The sequence below is a fragment of the Podarcis cretensis genome (assembly GCF_951804945.1).
Source record: "Podarcis cretensis genome assembly, chromosome: 9".
NCBI lineage: Eukaryota > Metazoa > Chordata > Lepidosauria > Squamata > Lacertidae > Podarcis > Podarcis cretensis.
This window is the reverse complement of record NC_137178.1, coordinates 62,529,151-62,548,720: the sequence shown is the minus strand read 5'-3', so window position 1 is coordinate 62,548,720 and position 19,570 is coordinate 62,529,151. Positions and strand designations below refer to the sequence as shown.

At 41.7% G+C, this 19,570-nt stretch overlaps 1 protein-coding gene and 1 long non-coding RNA gene across 4 annotated transcripts in view; both read right to left on the bottom strand.

Annotated features, from left to right (window-relative positions):
* LOC307223691 overlaps positions 1–19,570 on the bottom strand; it is an 84,223-nt gene that overhangs the window by 53,004 nt on the left and 11,649 nt on the right. The gene's annotated exons all lie outside the window — the stretch shown is intronic.
* The window catches only part of SMIM14 (small integral membrane protein 14), a 33,199-nt gene continuing 14,467 nt past the window's right edge, over positions 839–19,570 (bottom strand). For all 3 annotated transcript variants that reach the window (XM_079989883.1, XM_079989882.1, XM_079989884.1), the window contains 5 exons: positions 17,652–17,769; positions 13,572–13,620; positions 6,613–6,761; positions 2,917–5,262; positions 839–2,834 (listed from right to left, as the gene is read on the bottom strand). In XM_079989883.1, the coding sequence (XP_079846009.1) occupies positions 5,230–5,262; positions 6,613–6,761; positions 13,572–13,620; positions 17,652–17,726 (306 nt within the window). In that variant the 5' untranslated portion in view covers positions 17,727–17,769 and the 3' untranslated portion in view covers positions 839–2,834; positions 2,917–5,229. The remainder of the gene's footprint in view (positions 2,835–2,916; positions 5,263–6,612; positions 6,762–13,571; positions 13,621–17,651; positions 17,770–19,570) is intronic.

Genomic DNA, 19,570 nt, shown 5'->3' with positions numbered 1-19,570 from the left:
TATTTATCTACTTGCACCCGAGGGTGCTTTCGAACTGCTAGGTTGGCAGTGCTGGGACCGAACGACGGGAGTGCACCCCGCCGCGGGAATTCGAACCGCCGACCATTGATCGGCAAGTCCTAGGCGCTGAGGTTTTACCCACAGCGCCACCCGCGTCCCTCTTGGCCAACCTACTGAGAGTTAAATACCATCTAGGAATCCTTTTCAAATACAGTGGTACCTTGGTAGTTGAATGGCTTGGCTCCCGAACGCCACAAACCTGGAAGTGAGTGTTCTAGTTTGCGAATGTTTTTCAGAATCCGAACATCTGACACGGCTTTCAGTTGAGTACAGAAAGCTCCTGCAGACAATCGGAAGCCGCACCTTGGTTTCTGAACCATTTCAGGAGTTGAACGGACTCCCGGAATGGATTAAATTTGGGAACTAAGATACCACTGTAGTTCTCTTTCAGAGAATAACACAATAAATTTCATATCACTTTTCCAAAGTTTCTCCCAGAGGTTTAGTTCTATAGTGTCCTGTATCTACAGTATTTCCCACTGTGTCATTGGATGCTTTAACTAGCTTGTCTTTTGTTTCCCATTCTAACAAGAAATGATACATGTTAGACTGATGTTTATCCTTATTTTTTAACAGTTCTTTTTCAAATTGTGATCTTTGGTCCAAAACTAAAAATCATGGCAACATAATAATGTAAATGGGGCAGCCAAAGAGAAAAAGAAGGGAGGAGGGAGCTGTAAAAAAAACAAAAAAAAACCTATGGTAAGTTAAAAGAATCAACTAGATAAACTGTTACTTCTCTCCCAAACTGATCATGTATAAAATCCACACATTCACAGAGGGTAACTAATGGTTACTATTTATTTAGATCATTTTAAAAAGTGCATAGTACAAGCAAAAACCTTAGTTAAAAAACTGCAAATTCCCAAATGGCACAGATACGATTTTTGTCTGTCATGATTCAAACAATTTTAAAGCCTCCCAATCTAAACTATAAAAACACAAGTCACATTATTACTCACGTCTGCATCAGAAAATTAAGGCTAAGTGAACTGCCGATATTCTATAAGCACATGTGAATCTAGGGTCAATGAAGATTTATGTGATCAGGATTTCCCTTTGTTTTGAAGCAAGTTAATAGGAGCTGTAGGATGGGATTTAATCAGGGCCGCAGTGTAGAATGTATGGGGGTTATAGCCCTCTTCTCCCATGGTAGTCTTACAATTAAAACTCCCTCCCTGAAGCTGTTTAGCAGGTGGCGGTGACTTTAATTAGGAAACAGCATTAGAAAAGAGGGTGATCCTGTCCTCAGTGCCGTGGTCCTAATCCAAATCTCTTCCCTACTCCCCTGCCCTGTGTGGCTACTATTAACTTTTTTTTAAGTGTGAGAAAGCCTGATGCCATGTCTAGCTTGTGCATTCAAAGCATGTGTGTGTGGTTTTTTTTTAAGTATTAGAAACTAAAGCATAAACTGCAAGCCTGCTTTCTCTTTCCCATCAAGCAGGCTGTGCAGTGTGTCTCCATCTGATCACTAAACCCTTAATGCAAAGAACAAGTTCTAAGAATGAGGTCCTTCATGAGAAGTGAATCTGGTAAAGAGGCACTAAAGGACACCTTGCTTTCCTCAACCACCACCAGTGTAAGTGTATTGGAAAAGGAAGGAGAATGCAGTTTGGGCCTCTCAGAATATTTCCATTTCCCCTAATACACTAGACTAGATGTTGGTTGACAGCCCCTATTTCCCCACCACCCCTCCATCTGAAATCTTAAAGCAGAGGTTTCAAACTGTTCTGGCAATCCTCGAGTGCAAGGGTGCACAAACATGTCTGGAAGTCAGCTTCCAATGCCTAGCTGTACTATAGCATGCCAATCCATGAAGACCAAGAGCAACAGGTCCATCATAGACAAAGCTAAATGTAATGAACACCACCACAATTTTTTTTTAACGTTATTTGAATCTTCTGCAACACACTTTTGCGGCAGGTTAAGCAATCTGGATCTGATGCTCTGATGCTCAAAAGACTGTCTTAAAGTGCAGTACGGATTGTTCCGCTTGCTCCTAAGTTAGCAAGAATGTTAATCATCATACGTTGTCTGGGGTGGGTGAAAAAAAATTGCTAGTAGCCCCCCCCCCCCTGTAAACAAAAAAACTTACCATGGTACAATTTAGGACCCTTATTAAGGCACATTTATTCTACTGTAGAAGTGTAAATCATAATGAGATTGGTTTAAATTTGCCATGGCTTTTCCCATAACAAGATAAAAGGAGACAAGAAGGGCCATAACTCAGTGTTGAAGCATCTGCTTTGCATGCAGAAGGTTCTAGACAAATCCTTGGCATTTCCAAGTAGAAGAAGAGTTTGGATTTGATATCCTGCTTTATCACTACCCTAAGGAGTCTCAAAGTGGCTAACATTCTCCTTTCCCTTCCTCCCCCACAACAAACACTCTGTGAGGTGAGTGGGGCTGAGAGACTTCAGAGAAGTGTGACTGGCCCAAGGTCACCCAGCAGCTGCATGTGGAGGAGCGGGGAATCGAACCCAGATTGCGAGTCCACTGCTCTTAACCACTACACCATACTGGGAACGTCTCCTGGGAGTGTCACTGTCAGTCAGTGTAGACAACAGCGAGGAAGATAGACCAATCCAGTATAAGGCATCTACCTCAAAAATATTTTTGTTCGAGATCCATATTTTAGGGGTCACTGATGCAAATTTAGTATAGGACCAAAGAAATGTTTCGTTTGTAGAGTTAGGCCATTATTGCTGCATTGCTAGGGGTTGCACTAGAATGATGGTCCCTTCCAACTCTACGATTCTGTACAGCGCTGGCCCCTGGCCTCTTAAGTGAGATGGGCGCACAACCCCAGAGTCTGTCAAGACTGGCCCGTACGGGCAGCGGTACCTTTACCTTTACCTATTTTGCTGCAATATTGCTAAATTGCTATAAAATTGTTAGTAAGAAGCTTCAAGCCAATCTAAAACATAAAAGGGTTCTTTTTGTTCTCTGATGGAAGAAAAACAGGCAGAGTTGTTTTGTTTCACTCCCAGCTGCAGTCTTAGGAACACTTACTCTGATGCAAGCCCCACTGAACATAATAGGACTTCTAAGTAAACATGCACAGGACTGAACAGCATAATGTTCTTAAATTACTTATTGCATATGTATTTTCCTTTCCAGTAGTTAAAACTGGAACTGCGAGTACACGCATACCAAATCATCTAAGCCATCTTATATTTTCCTGTTGGTCATTCCAAGAATAAAGTAAAGTAATTGAGAATGCGTAAGAAAAATGCAAATTACAATTGCTACATTTCATTTCTGGCAACCATAAATTATGTCTCATTGAAAAGTCTCATTGAAAAGTCTGTTCAAAGAAGCCAAATTTGAAGATGCTTTCAGCATTAAAGCTGTTCTACACATTGCATACTGAGATAGCAGAATTCTGGGCTGTACACTTGAGACTGCAGGTGGGAGGCGCATGCTTTTGAAGGCTTCTGCACCTAGGAAGGGGATCTCTGCAAGATGTAAACTATTCCATCAGACACAAAGGCTTCATGAGGCCTTCTCTAATGCAATAGTTTATTTGAAGCAGGAAAGGTTTTAGCATTCATAAGTATGACACCTTCCACACATCTGCAACTGCAAGTGGTACAGTCCAGAATTTTATCACCTCAGCTTACCACTTTAGTTTCTGTGGTATACAGAATGTCTCTTGCTGGGGATTTAAGCAACACTTAAGATGTCTCTTAAGATGTCTTAGGGTATGCCCACAAGTGATCCTGAAGACTCCTTTTTGTCTTCCGCACACTCTAAGGGAAAGCTAAACATAAATAATGTAATTCATTATGCATAAAACATTTTAAATCCAAACAGCAGTCCTTAAAACGACGTTTAATATTTGCAAGCAATCTGTTCTATTTCTGTGAACATTTGGTGTCTTTACATTACTGCTTGCTGATTCCATCCATAAAAATATGGCAGCTGGACTCTTGCCTTAGAGGCACAGCTTTGGCATGCTGTTTCTAAGAATATGAAAATGTTAACGTCTGAAAATAAATAATGCAGATTGGAGTGATGCAGCAAGGATAAATCTAGTTCTATAGACTTCAAAATAGAATGAGATTGTTGTATTTGGTCACTGTTTCCCCCCCCCAGTATTTGAGTAAGATGTATTGAGGTGTTCTGATCTACAGTTCCACAAACAGTCCAATATGCATAGACTGCTTCCTTCTTTCAAAGGCTTCTAACAACTTCAATGACAGGAGAAATCCTTACAAATGCATCATTTTTACCTACATACACCATGCTGCTGCCCTGCCACTGAACTGAATGGGAAACCTTTATAATCCAGAGCAGCTTCATGTGCACATTGGAGCCCTACATTTACAGAAAATAACTGGATATAGGTAGCTGTGGACTGTAATATCCACTACAGAGAAGTATACAGGTAACTATTTTTATTATAGTATTTGTAAATATTCCTAGTTTCAAATGTAACATTTAGTTATGCACTCTTTAGTTATCTTAATACAATACTAAATTTATTTGCTTGCTTCCAATAAATACATTTAATTTGGCCTTATTTTAGAGGATTTACTTTGAACAACACTAACACAGATATAAATAGTAGACAGAATCCCTGTGAAACAATTCTGGTTCGCAGGCACAGAGTAAATCCAAAGTTGTATTGATGAGATACAATTTGGGTTTTTCTAAATTGGGGAGGCTAACGTGTGGCCAGCTGGATGTTGCCAGACAATAATTTACACCATCCCTGACTGTTGGCCATGCTGATTGGAAATGATGGGAGTTTTAGTCCAGCAATATTAAGAAGAGCACAGATTAGCCACCCCTGTTCTAAATTAACTCTATAGATAATGGCACATTCAATAGGAACTTCTGTGCAGTTCCCTCCACTCCATAAATGTACATAGATCACGGAGACATTATTGGTGGACTGCAGGAAAAGAACAATTTGTTTGAAAAATGACAACTAGGCTTTAATTTTCTTTCGGATATCATTGCAAAGTGCAATGCCTAGAGTCCAATGAACATCAGCAAAAATGCCACATATGTTAACTTATTCAAATATAACGGGAGGGGGTGCAAAACAATTTTAAATGTATGGAGCAGAACAGTATTGTGTGCGACATAGAGAAGTATTCTGGTCACGTTCGTTCTTTTGGTCGTGCAAGGTTACAGTCGCTGAGCTTCCTCCAGTAAGGTCTAGTCCACAGGTGGAGCTGGTGGTTCTTGCCCCTGTGTGTCAAGAATACACTGATTTATATATTTTAATTTCATATAGCAGCCTGGCTTTCAAGACAGACATTCTATGTAAAGGGGCATGACATAATACAAATTAAAACATAGGCAATAAAATATAAAGCATCTACTTAAAACTACTGAAAGCTAGCACAAATAACCCAATGTAACTTAAAACACATACATAACCAGAACTCAGCACTAGTTCTACTGCTTGCAAGTTACTCACTGAAGGCCATGACAAAAAAATGGGTCTTCAAGGCCCATTTAAAAGTATCGAGGGATGAAGCTTTCCTCATGTCACATGGGACTGAATTCCACAACCGCAGGCCACCACCAAAACGTCCCTGTTCTATGGGCCCGCCATTAGAACAATAGGAATGTGTACAAAAGAGAAGAAAGATTAGAACAGAAGAAAGAAATGTGTATAAGATAAGAAGATGTCCATTTCAAGATTCGCCGTACACCTTTTTGAGTTTGTTTCCATTAGGGAATGCAATGGCAGAACCAGGAGTGCCATGGACAGACAGAACTCTAGCTGAGTGAGCTACTTAGAACTGGAAGTATTCAGAGATGTCTTCAGGCCTGGCAGTGAATAGAGATCCCCATATCACTCCCTTTGATAGACCAAGAAGATGCTTCCAGAGTGAACACAAAATTTATTAGAACCAGGAAGTGGGCATCTGTCATTGTCTAGTTAGCAGGGCAGACCCTCCTGTGCTGAGGGCTAGTAGTCTTAGTGTCAGCTTATCCCTGGCTCGGTTCCATGCAAAACCGTCCCAAGTTCCAGCCTGATCCTGATACCAGCTACAACAGGGAATCTTCAATATTCTCTCTTAAACCCCCCCCCCCAAAAAAACCCCAATATACACAGACCTCTTTCTGTTCCCTTTCCTTCCTCTACGCAAGGGTGACCGATCTTCCATATTAAGTGCTAGAAGTATAACCAACTTGGGGAAATTGTTCGAAAGGTTTTATAAATCTGTCATGCATGAAGTCTGTGCAGTACTAGTGTGTTGTGCGGGATGAAAGGGGAGAGCATTTGCTGTGTGTAACAACATTACATTTTTCCATTGGTTGAAACCACTGCTTTAAGGTACTTTTTATTTAGGACTGTACCAGATCACAACATGAACAGTTTTGTAAACAGGAATGCAACGTCAGAATGGATGAGAAGAATGCATTACTGGCACAGTGTAGCACAATCTGCTAAAAGCTACATATGAATTGCATTTGTGTCTTGGTTTTTCTTTGAGAAACTCAGGCTTCTGCATCACATATTTCCCTCTCCCTGCCTCGTCGTTTGACATTATGTAGGGAGGTTAACTAAAACGTCGGAATACTCACATTATGTGGGCTGGATGGTTTTTCAGCTGTAAAAGGTCTTCTTAGGTTAGCAGGTCTCATCAAGAACAGTACCAGTGCCAGAACCAGCCAGCCCACCATTATCATTGTCACACTGATGTCATTATCAGCAGACGGATTGGGTCCTGGCACTGGAAGGAAAAGAACACATCAATTAAGCAGAGTGAAGAATTTCAAGTCACTTTTTAAAATTAACTACAATTAAGGGGACCCAGATGGGGATTACGCAGCATTTTGGGAGAAACAAGAGGGTCAAGTTAACGTAGAATCTCAGGCTTGTCAGATAAGTTCAACTCTTGAAGGAGGGCTAACTGGCTTGGAAAGAGAAAAGTAGCCCCACCTCCTGAGTCACTGAACAAACACGGTCCCCTGTGAGTCACTGTTAAGCCTTAACCTCAAGAAATAGATGACTATTTCTTAAACACTGTCTGCTTCTTTTCCACTTCATCTTTAATGGCTTTTAAACTGATCACAGGGCTAGTTATTTCATCTGTACTCATCTCTGAAAGTTTATGGTGCCATCTGGCAACTTTCCAACCGATGGGTGCTCTCAGCATTCTCACTTCCATATTTATTTTTTTCCCTCTTTGTCTTTTACTCGCTGGTCAACAAGGGTCCCTAACATTAGCACAATTTTTGAAAATGTAAAGAGTGAATAATTGCTGATTGTTACCAAGAAGCCGTCATCTACCCACTGACCAATATAAATTTTGTAGTGGCGGTAAAAGGCTGAAGCTATTGAGGCCTCCACACTATATCCTCCTCCTGATGGATATAGTCACACATGCAGAACACACACATTTATGCAAAGATACAAATACAGTGGAACCTCTACTCACGACCACAATCCATTCCGCAGACCCGTCCTTACGGCAAAATAGGTCGCTGGTAGAAGCGCCATTGTCCGCAGGCACATTTGGCGGCAGCCCGCTTCTGTGCATGTGCAGACGGCAGCAGCCGCTTCTACATGTGTGTGAATCACAGCAAACCTGGTGTTTACTTCCAGGTTTGCCGCGGTTGCGACTTGGAATGGGCCTAACTAGAGCGGGACGTAAGTAGAGGCTCTACTGTAGTCTAATATGTTTACATTAATATTATTTAATAAAGTTACTACCAAATTGATTAAATCCACAGCAGCAGTGCCTCAGTGGTGCAAAGTGCCTTCCATCAGCTTTGGATAGGGATAGCCTAACTACTGTTGTCTATGCTCTGGTAACCTGTAGGTTAGATTACATTATATACATAGGGCTGCCTCTGAAGCTGGTTCGGAAACTTGCTAGTTCAGAAATGGGCAGCCAGGTTGCGCACCAGGACCAGACAGTTTGAGCATATTACACCGATCCTGGCCCAACGGCACTGGCTGTCAATTATGGCCCAATTCAAACTACTGGTTTTGATCTATAAAGCCCTAAACAGCTCAGGACCGCAATACTTCCAGAGCCACCTCTCCCCATATGAACCTACCCAGACCCTGTGATGATCATCTGAGGCTCTTATTCATGTGCTGCTTCAATGAAAGGTCTGGAGGGTGGCAACACAAGAACGGGCCTTTTCCGCAGTGGCTCCTCATTTGTGGAATGCTCTCCCCAGGGAGACTCGCCTGGCACCTTCATTATACACCTTTAGGCGCCAGGCAAAAACATTCCTCTTCAACCAGGCCTTTGGCTGATGAACATCCCATATCCTTTTAAATGTGTTCACAAGGGGGGCGGGTTATTGGTTTGCTTTGTTCTTGTTTTTATTATGTATTTTGTGATTTTACACTGTGAACTGCCCTGAGATCTTTGGACGAAGGGTGCTATAGAAATTTAATGAATAAATAAAAATAATATAAAAACGGGAGGATTGCTCAGCCATGATTATTGAGCAGAGGGATGCCTCCACTCAGTCCAAACCTCCCACAGTCTGGCTTGAGAAACAGTTTGGCTTGCTCTGTTAATCTTGCAGCAGTACAGAAAACTAATTCGGCTCAGAGCTTGGTGCCAGAAGAGTGCTGCCATAAGAAGCTAAAGAACATTGAAGGCAGCAGTATCATGTAGTCTCAGTTCTCAGAAAGGAAAGCTGATAAGCACCCGGCTTTTCTTCTGTAGTCCACAAAACAATATCCCCCTAAACTTCTGGAGGCCTCATTTCACTCATCATTTTGGCAGCAACTGATGCGACCGGGCCTGTGAGAGACAAAAGCTAGATATCTGGGCTGTTGTGGAGTTTTAAATCCATCAAATATCTTACAGATAAGCTGACCACCTCTTTAAGAAGCTGTTCTCTTCAAGGCAACACTTGAAGCTCCTATTTCCAGGGCTCATCAGTTATCTGCATATCCGCCAAAGGAATCTCCTGTATGACATCCCTCTCAGCGTCAAACTGCGAAAGAGACCTTCAGCTTCCTTGGGCAAAAGTTATTAGCAGTGTCCTTGGGGCTGGGGCAGAGAGGGAAGTCCTAGCAGGAAATAAGCTCAGAGTTGGAAGCAATTAAAATGATAGATTTTTAAAACCTCAGGAGTAAGGTTTCTACCTCCTCCTGTGACATAGCTCTGTTCAATATACACCAAGCCTCTGACTACCCACTCCTTTCCTCAATGTATTGCAAGAATACGTATTTAAAAATGTAATCAAACTAAAGAGAAAGCAGTTAGTATTTAATAATCATATAGCATATTGTAAGAATTGCCAAGGTATAGGAAAAGTTTGAAACGTTTGTGGCATGCTTAAACATTTTTGTAAATTATCTTTGCAACAGCCTTCATGGTACGGCTGAAGGAGGACAGGATATTGTTCATGCGGCAGACAGGAGTTCTGAGCTAGAAGCTTGCTGAAGGCCATCTAATAAGTTCACGGCTAAACTGATATTTGGACTGGGGACTATTTGTTCCCAGCTCACATCATGATGATAACCACAATCTTATGCAGAGGTTTTGCCAACGGGGCAGAGGGGAAGGGCCCTATCCTTGTGTTGTAAATTAGGGATGGGGAATCTTTATGCTGCTGAGCATGGGTAGGCAAACTAAGGCTCGGGGGCCAGATCCAGCCCAATCACCTTCTAAATCCGGCCCGCAGACGGTCCAGGAAATCAGCGTGTTTTTACATGAGTAGAATGTGTCCTTTTATTTAAAATGCATCTCTGGGTTATTTGTGGGGCATAGCAATTCATTCATTATTATGTTTTCCAAAATATAGTCTGGCCCCCCACAAGGTCTGAGGGACAGTGGACCAGCCCCCTGCTGAAAAAGTTTGCTGACCCCTGCTGAGAGGGTCGGATTCCCTCAGGGGTAGTCTCATGTGGGACACATGTCAATGCTGGGCAGAAGAGGGCTGATGAGGGGCAGGAACAAAGTTTTATGTATTAAATAATCCAGAACAAAGACTGCCCTTCTTCAGTTTTCGTCATGGCTAGCTCAGATTAGAAATCCTATGCAGGTCTACTCAGATGTAAGCCCTGAGCTAGGTTTGATGGGGTTATTTTCTGGGCAGCAATTCCATTCTGACTTTAGTGAGCTATATACGTACACACCCAATTCATTTTCATCAAATAAAATTCTGCCCTTTCTGAAACTATATAGAAAGAGGGAAAGCACAATTCTGAAAGCTAAGAGAAGGAAGGAGGAAACAAAAAAGAAGGAAGAAACTGATAGAATGGAGAAATTGAGAAGCTACGGTAAATGTTGGAGGGCACACAAAATTAGCTGTGGGGGTGGGTGGGAATTACACATTGCACTTGGGCCCCAGGTTGTTCTCCACTGTGTGGCAAAGGGAGAAGCAACACCACGCTTTGGTGATAAGACAGAATAAAAGTATGGTCTGAAGAAACAGAAGACCACCAACTTGTTTTAAACTAAGCCAGTTTGAAGAGTGGTCAGTGCCAAAAAGGTAAGGTAAAATATCCCTGGATAGTTAAGTCCAGTCAAAGGTGACTATGGGGTTGCAACACTCATCTCATTTTCAGGCCGAGGGAGCCAGTGTTTGGGCCAATCAAAGCTGACAGAGACAACAACAGAATTAGCTGCCTCCAGAAGGGCTACTCTGTCTCTGTGCCAAGTTTCTGCTTTGGCAAGGTCTTTTCCCAATCTTTATGGGCATAACAGTGTCATTAAACACCAATTTTACTTGCAAAAATACAATTTTTTAAGTTTTTAAGTTCAGGAAGCACTGCTAGCCTATATTCACTTTGCTGTTTCACTTTGTCTGGATGCAAAGACCAAACCCAAGAGTTTCACACTTCCACAGAAAGACTCCAAATGTGCAAAATTCAGGGAGTTCCCCTCTCAAGTCATCGTTTTCATAATGATTCATTCATCTGCAGCAATGGAACAGACGTCAGACTGACTTCAGCAGAGCCCCTGCCCTCCTGCTTCCCAAACTAAACCCCACCCAAAGTTCCAGCCTTTACTGCTGTAATCATTGGCCAAAAGGGTTTGTTTGTATAAGCTGGGTCTCAGACAGGAAGCAAAATAATCATAGGCTCCCAAACCACTTGCTGCACTCCTCCAGCTCTTCATTCCTATCAGCAGATGTGACTAAGGGAAAACAACACAGCAGATGTCATAATTCCCTGCCAATTCGAGCTAAGCCCCCTCACCTCAAATCTAGAAATAAGCTTATTATTCCACTAGGCATTTGGTCTTTTCAGTTGATATTGGGGGTGTGTGGAAAGTGTCTGCAATTTTTTATCCGCTGTTCCCATCTTCTTTTAAACTGTTTTGAGTATGTTTCCCTGGTTCCCCTTTTTAATTCTAATATGTAAGCCACCATGAGCATTTTATATAAGAACAGAAACTGGGTGTGTGTGTGAAGTTCCTAAATGAATTGTGTGTGCCAGAATCTATAAATTCTATATGCAAGCCACCTCGAGGGTTTCATATAAGACAGAAATTCAGGATATAAAGTTCCCAAAGTCATTTGTGTGCCAGGATCTACGCTCTCCAGAGCTCTGCTTAGGGAACCTACGATCTTCCAGATGCTGTCGGACTCTGATTTTCATAAGTCGAGACAGCTTGGCCAATCAGGAATGATGGGAATTGGAGTCTGACAACATCTGGAGTTCCTCATTTCCAGTTTAAGAGAAGGCTGGGGGGAGGGCACAAAATAAATACAGAAGAAAGCTAGTGACAGGGAATCTGGAGATGAAACTGAGAATCTAAGGGAGCAAGTCAAAATGTAGTCTAGTGAGCCATTCCCTGTTGACTACAGACCCCCAGCATAGCTGTCAACTTTCAGATTTGAAAATAAGGGATCAGCAGCATCAAAAATAAGGGATGAGCAGCCTCACCTGTCCCGGGGAGCCTCGAAAATAAGGGATCAGCAGCCTCACCTGTCCCAGGGACAGTCTATGGGATATCTAACAATCCAGGATAGCAGCAGGAAACAGCGCTGGAATAAGCGAATTTCCCGCAAAAAAAGGGAAGGTTGACAGCTATGGCCCCCAGACGTCAAAGATACCATAGGCGTACAACATCTGCCCTTGCAATTGGCTGGCAAGCAGCATGAAACTTCTGGGTTGGCTAAGCCTGGTGCAAATATTGGCAGCCGGGCCTTCTGCCTTGCCTGCTATGCAAAGCAGTGTATTCCTTAGTGCTGCACTTGAGGTTCCAGCATTTAGATAGCTGGCCATGCAGTTAACTCGTTAACTCTCCAGGTCTGGATACTCATAGCCTCTTACTGGCCCCAACACACTATGTAAAAATTCCAAACATGCTCTTACTCACAGCTGATTCTCACTGTATTTTTATATCGCTCTTAAACATCCAATCACTGCCAACTCCCTCCCCCTTTTTTTTCAAGAGAGTAGAAAAGTTGGAAAATAAGACTGTAGTGTGCAATCTGGCATGATGAATCATGAACCTGGGTCTTTATCAGTGTACACTAGTACCTGGCTGGAACGGTTATGCATTCCAAAACTGGAAGATCAACTTCCAACTAAGAAAAAAAACTTCCTTTGGTTCAAATTACCAATACTACAAGGTATACAATGGCACGATTCTTTCTGAATTATCTAGGCCTTTTTCTGTTTGGATCAAAACGCATGCCCCTGAAATTTCTCAAAATGCTGTTTTGATATCCTAATCTGATGATACTTTTCACAGAGCAAGACCCACCCCTAGCCCTCAGCCATGCACTGTCCCATCCCCCCATTTTCTATTTTAGAAAACAAACCATGTTTAAGTTTTATTACAACTGAGGTATATAAAAAGTTGTGAACTAAATAAAGTAAAATACAGTTGCAGAGATAACAATCTAAAGCAGAAGTCCTAAGCAGGGAGAAAGGGCTTCTGAATCCTTTCTTATCCAGTGGTTATTCCATTTATTAAAAAAACACCCCCTCCAAAATTGCAGCAAGAAAGCAGATGGGAACATTTTAAATGGGAGGGGGATCAGAGAGAAAACCTAAGAAGTATCTCCCTGCTTCTGTGAAGTTCTCCCACTTTAGAGTGCAACAATCCCAGTGGTATTTTGTGAAAAGAAAAAAAAAAAGGTGAAAAGGTGAAATATGAAACTCAGTCTAATGCACATTTAGCCCTCAGATATAATCTCTTCCTTTGCATCTATTCCTTAACACTAATTATTTTAGCCCTGAAATTAGCAGGAGGGTCACTTCCACTTGCCATTTCCATTGATGATAGCAGCTTGTTATATGGGGAACCAGAGTATGGCCCCCTTTGTATTGATGCCCCCCCCCAAGCTTAGACCCACAGAAAGCTTTCTGATCTACATGGGATTTTGTCGCATGATGAAGATGGCATGCTTAGATTTATTCTGTCCAACTATCTTCCTGTATTTTGTAATGCTTGTGGCTGTTGTTTTATTGGTGTTTAAATTGTATTATTATTAATTTTTGGATATATTTCTGTTGATATATATAAAAACAGCTGTTGAGTTGCTTTGTGCTGGAAAGCAATATACAAAAGCGTTTAAAAATATACATGCAAGATTTCCCTATTACTCACGTTCCTGAAGGCATTCCGTGTCTGTGCAGTAGGATTGGGATTGCCGTAACTGAAATGAAGAAAACAGAAACTTGCTTAGAGAAAAAAGAGACTTCATCCGTTCTAAGATTTGTGGGTGAGTCTTCAGAATTTCTGAAATCAAATGAACTTTGGAGAGTCAAGTGCAAAGTCTTGGAAGTTAACTGTTGTTAACTACATGGGTTTTACTTTCAAAAATTTACTTGTATATCAAAATTCTTTATTTTTCAGCTTTTCAATAAGTGCTAGAAATTTGGTGATAATCATTGGTTGGAAAAAGTTGTTCCATTATTTTTTTTAAGTAGCCCCTCCCAATACACCGCATCACAGTTGGCTTTTGAAACCAAAGCAGTTGGCTGTACAATATAGAGGAGCTGCTATTAAAAAGAATGAAGTGCGGACCAATTCCAAATCTCTAGCCAGATGCAACCTTCTACTGCAGGCTTCCTCAAACTCGGCCCTCCAGATGTTTTTGGCCTACAACTCCCATGATCCCTAGCTAGCAGGACCAGTGGTCAGGAATGATGGAAATTGTAGTCTCAAAACATCTGGAGGACCAAGTTTGAGGAAGCCTGTTCTACTGGATCAGAAAGAGCAGACCTAAGCCAGGTATATGTCCAAATGCACATCTCAGAGCAAATGCGGTCTCACCACACTACATCATTTTCAATGGAATGCTCACTTGGGGACAAACTATATTATATTAAGCATGTTTTTTAAAACACCATGCTGAGCACTGGTGGCTTTAATTTCAAAAGAAAAACAGCTAGACAGGGTCTTGATCCAGATTGGGGCACTGTACCAGTTTCCCTGCCAAAACCTGCCCCTCTCTTCCCATCAGCTGCTATTTGTCCTTAAAGGTACCGTTCGCAGAAAAACGTCACATCTGTGTACAAGGAGCAGATGTGGGGTGGATTTTTGGCAGGGAAATAGCTAAGGGTCCCATGTGACTATGTTTCCTTCACAACAGAAGTGGCAAGCTTAGACGTGCTTTTTAAAAAGCATGTTTAATGTAGCAATGTAATTTGGCCACACTACAAAAACACTCAGACGAACAATCTGATGTGCATTCATTTACCCTGCAATCATCCCACACAACTGAAAGGATTATGGGGTGGTGGGTGGACCAAGAAATCCAAGAACGTATGCCATAGGTCAACCCCAACCCCATCCTTTAAATTTTGATGGCGATTCTCCAGGGGGCATTTCCTAAGCATAAGTCCCTCCTCCTTTTTTGTTCCACTGCTATCAGATGAGTGTTCACCTATGCAATTTGCTTCACTTCCATCTTTTTACAGTGGCCAGCCCTTGATCCCTTCTGCACTGGAGGGATAGGGGAATTAGAGATTTCACACACACAGGATTTTCCCGACTGTATTGAAGCTTTCTCACACCTGTCCTTTCTCCTATTTTAACATCAACCAAAAACACACACTTTACAAGCAGAGAGAGAACGTATCAATAGGTTCAGCTTTATTTATTGGCAAATGGAAAACTCTCTAATCGCTTCTGCTTTGACTTTGATCTAGCAAGCTCTTTCAATAAGCTTTGCAGAACATGAGTTGTTCCAATGAGGGAGAGCTCTGCACAAGACTGCAGACATTTTGCAGACGTAGATAAGGATAAACTGTACCTAACTCATTTTGAAATTTGATTTGAAGGAATCACGTTTCATTAGTTTCAATGGGGCTTGATTGCAGGTGAGCTCCAAGCAGAATGTGTCCGGTGGTTTGTATTTTGTGACATACTACCATACTTACCAGGTAAAAATAGAAACCATGTGAGCATAACTTACTGTGTTTTTTACTTGCACCACCATTCTAAAATGGGCCTATAAACACACACCTTGCAGTGTTGCTTCCCTACCAAAAGAGGGCAATGTTGACGTAGGCAAGATAGAAAAATAATGGAAAAATATATAGTAGTATTAATAAGATCCCTAGAGATAGCCTTGCCTTTATTATACACATTCTGGAGATAAGGTTATAGAAAATGGGCATCCACAAGAGATAGTTGCCCCCTGGTGAACCTAATTTCCAGCTTCCATTTTTCAAAAAGCAAGTATTTAGACCTCGTAGAACTTGAGATATGATCTCCCCTTAACAGATAGACTGTGTGCCAGTTTCATTTCCCTCCTCGGCAGTTTAAAACAAAATTCATATACAGTAATGTCCCTTCAAAAATGTCTCCCTCACATTTGACACAAGATGCAGTATGTTAAGGATTTTGTGTTTCTAGAATTCACACACACACACACACACACACACACACACACCCTACCTCACTGGATTCATTTGCATTAATACCCCCATGACTCCATCCTGAACCTATTTTATCTGATATAGTCTCAACTGACTTTGACGAAGTTGCCGATGACAACTGTTATATATATCAGGCCTCCAACATTTTGGGGTCTGTGGCCGCAGTTGCAATGTGGGCACTGCTGCAAAACGGCTGGCCCGTTTTGGACACAGCAATTCACAAAACGGCTGCTGTGGGGACATGGAGAAAGACTGTAGTTACTACTGCAAGAAAACATCCATTTCACAGAAGGAAAACTGATAAGAGGCTAAGAGGCAAAAGACCTTGACCCTCCAGAAACCTAGCAGAACACATGGCTGGGATATATGAGCCTCAAAACACAAAGCTACTCATTGGAACCTAACACTATTCACAATTAAATTTCCCCTAAATCACCTCTAAATAAAATTAAAACCTCACACATATATGCTCATCCTACCTCTCCCAGACCACACCACTAGGCCCCGTAGCCTCCATTTTTTCTTCTTGTTCCCTACCTTTCTTTTAGCTAGGCACAGATGCACATTTCCTGTCTCCTTATCACTCCTCTAAGTCAACATGCTAATCCTAATTTTTATCTGTCCTCTCTGCTGGACAGAACCGTTCCTTCTCTTCAATGACTGCCTGTTACTGCAACCATCCGTTACTCATGGCAAAGGGAAACTACCAGCCACAATAGATTGGTTTTGTGATTCCTACCCCCCGTAGGTTAATGGAGCTTGAATTAGTAGGATCCTCGGGTTGCCGAGATCTTGTTTATTGCATTTGTTTATTCAAAGCATTACGGAAAAGCTCCGAGTACAGCTTTTGAATGCCCTCAGGACTGCAATGTAAGAAGACACGACACAAAAGGAAAAAGTGGTGAGTCAGGACGAGGAAAGCGAGCAAATGGGGGCACCTAATTCTTAAACGTTCAAGGTTCTTATAGTGGCCCGCTTGGACTGAAACAAGATGTTCACTGTTCGAAAAGGCTCCTGAGGAATAGCTTCCTAGAAGTGATTGTAACACACCCAGAAGCTGCATTTTCCCAACAGTCAAGTGGATCCCCAGCCTGGTTCCAAGTAAAATGCCATATTTTCCCTCCCGCGAGTTAAAAAAAATTAAGTCCTTTTTAAACTTAAGTACAAGCCTGTCAATGTTATGGTACTTTTCAATCTTGTTGTTTTAACGATCTCCCACTGAAACAAAGGAGTATTTAAATATGGCTGGATCATTCCTTTATTTTCCCAGTTCTTCTCTTTTATACACACGTTGGATAGTCTCTCATGACACCATTCAATTGCAGAAGTACTTGTATAGCCCTTTAAATAAATCTAAGAAGCAAACCTCCAGCCAATCTACTTTCCCCCTACCCTTAGACAGCGCTTTGTTTCCATGGATTTTATCTTGACTAGTTTCCAAGACTGTGCCACTCATCTGTGCCAGAGTGCACATCTCCCCAAAATATTGAGAGGGAAGGGAGAGGGAGAACCCACTCCCAAGGACTCACCCTTGTTTTTGACAGCACAAGTGAAATCGACAATGCTCAGCTGGAAGGTTTCCCTATCACCTAACAGTGTATCTACCTGTCCATTGTATGGATAATAGATGTAACCCCTTGAAGGACTTGTGGAAAGACTGCGCTAAGAAAAAAATATGAGATTGGCATGCACTTTGAAAGACTGCATGAGCAAGCCCTCAAGAAGGCTATTCAGCAGTAGCTATGCAATTGGCTGAAATCCCGATCTGAACGAAAGAAACGTAAATGCAAATGTCTCTCACCAGATTGATCAGCCTCCTCATGGCATGTTCATGGGAGCAGATACACTCGCAGGGATCAAATCCACCTTCTGCCATGGCTATTCAGATGAAGCTAAAAGCGGTCCTTGATAACGAACACCTAGAAAAGACAAGGGGTTGTGTGTTAGCTACACTTTGTTTTCCCTTTTCTTTTCACACAAAGGTTTACCCATTTTCGTTCAGGCTAGAGTCTAAACTTGAATTGAGGCCAGCAATTCAGAATAACCTTTTCCCCTTGTGGGGAAAGCTCAAGCGGCACCAGGCAAAAGAAGACTCTTTCCGATCGCCAGTTTGAGTTTGAGAGGTCAGACCAGGGGAAAATGGGGATCATACTCTGAGCGCACCATTAAAAAATTGATGCGCTTTAAATTTGGCGCCTTTTTCTTTTTGAAGATGTCGGCTTCAAAACACTCCTGATAGATATGGGGCACAAGTCCAGCAAAAGCCAGTCGTAGCTAAAGAATACTTAAAACCCGTGGAATGGGATCTTTTTGCAATTTAAGTTCCTTGGACCAGAAGGACTTAAAAGCTGCAACTAGCTTTACTCTGAAGTGAGTCCAATTTATTACAATGTAGTTTACCCGTAAAGAAATATGCTTTGTCTGACGTACCTTATCTCATCCCACCGCTCTTTCGTCATGCACGGCCCAAAACTTCCTGACTACAATTCAGATAAAGCCGAGGTCCCATTGAAACCAGAAGAACACGTCACAATTAACTTAAACTTCCAGGCACTTAATCTCTATTAACCTTGGCTGGACAGGGTGGAGCTGCCTTTTGCAAAATTAACCATTTCATTGCCAGACTCCACAGGGACAAAAATAGTGAGGGGGGCAGTTCTACAGCTGTTTCCTTATAATGCCTAGAAAAAGTATATTTTTCCTTCTATATTCCACCGCCACCCCATGCAAATTTAGATATTGCCCCCTGTAATCCAGGTGGGAAGTAGGATAAACAGAAGACACAGAGAAAAATCACACATTCCAGGGGAAATACCGTTTCCCATAATTCAGAGAGGTTCATTGCAAGGGAAAGACCAGTGAGCATGAGTATTTAGTCCAACCAGGGTGAGGGTTGTAGTTCAGTGGTACAGCATGTTCAGAGACCAGACATAAGCCCAACTGGGGGGGAAAGTGTGAGAGGTATTGCATTAAGATAATCAGTGGGTAGGGAAGGGGTCAAATTCATCCCGCCTGCCAATTCACTTCTGCAAACCTCTTCATTCCTGCATAACTATTAATCAACAAACATATACATTAAGGAAATAATGTGTTTGCTGAAGCAATGTGACTGGTCTATATTTGTAAGCCTACGCATGAAGAGGAAAGAGAAACCTCCATATAACTTCTGAAATGTACTGAGCACAAGCTCTAACACTATGTGATATATTTCAGTAACGATTTAATAAATGTGTTAAAGGGCACAGGAGCCATTTTTTTAAATAATATTTATTAAAAATTTTCCAGAATAAAAAGGAAAGATAGCAAGAAAGAAAGAAAAAACAAATATGATTTACACTTGGTTTCAGTGGCATCTTTCCCGGACTTCCCCCCCCTCCCCCTCTTGTATTCCATTTCCCTTAAATTGATTCCACAGATTCTTACCCCAAATTTTAAAACCTTATTTGTAATTTTAAATAACCCATTTATTCCAAATTAATTTATCTTATTTATCTTAATGAACCATTTCTCCTTATATTTTATATAATTCCCTAAGATCGACCCCATTTCCTTTCCACGAATTCCCCTATTTTCAAACAACAAACATGAAAAAAGAAAAGAAAGAAATAATATATAATTTTACAGCCTTTGGATTCCAAATCTCCCCCCCCCATTCCCCGGTTCCAATCCCCAAAGTTCATCCATTGTCTACTGCCAGCCTGGTGTATCCACGTCTATATC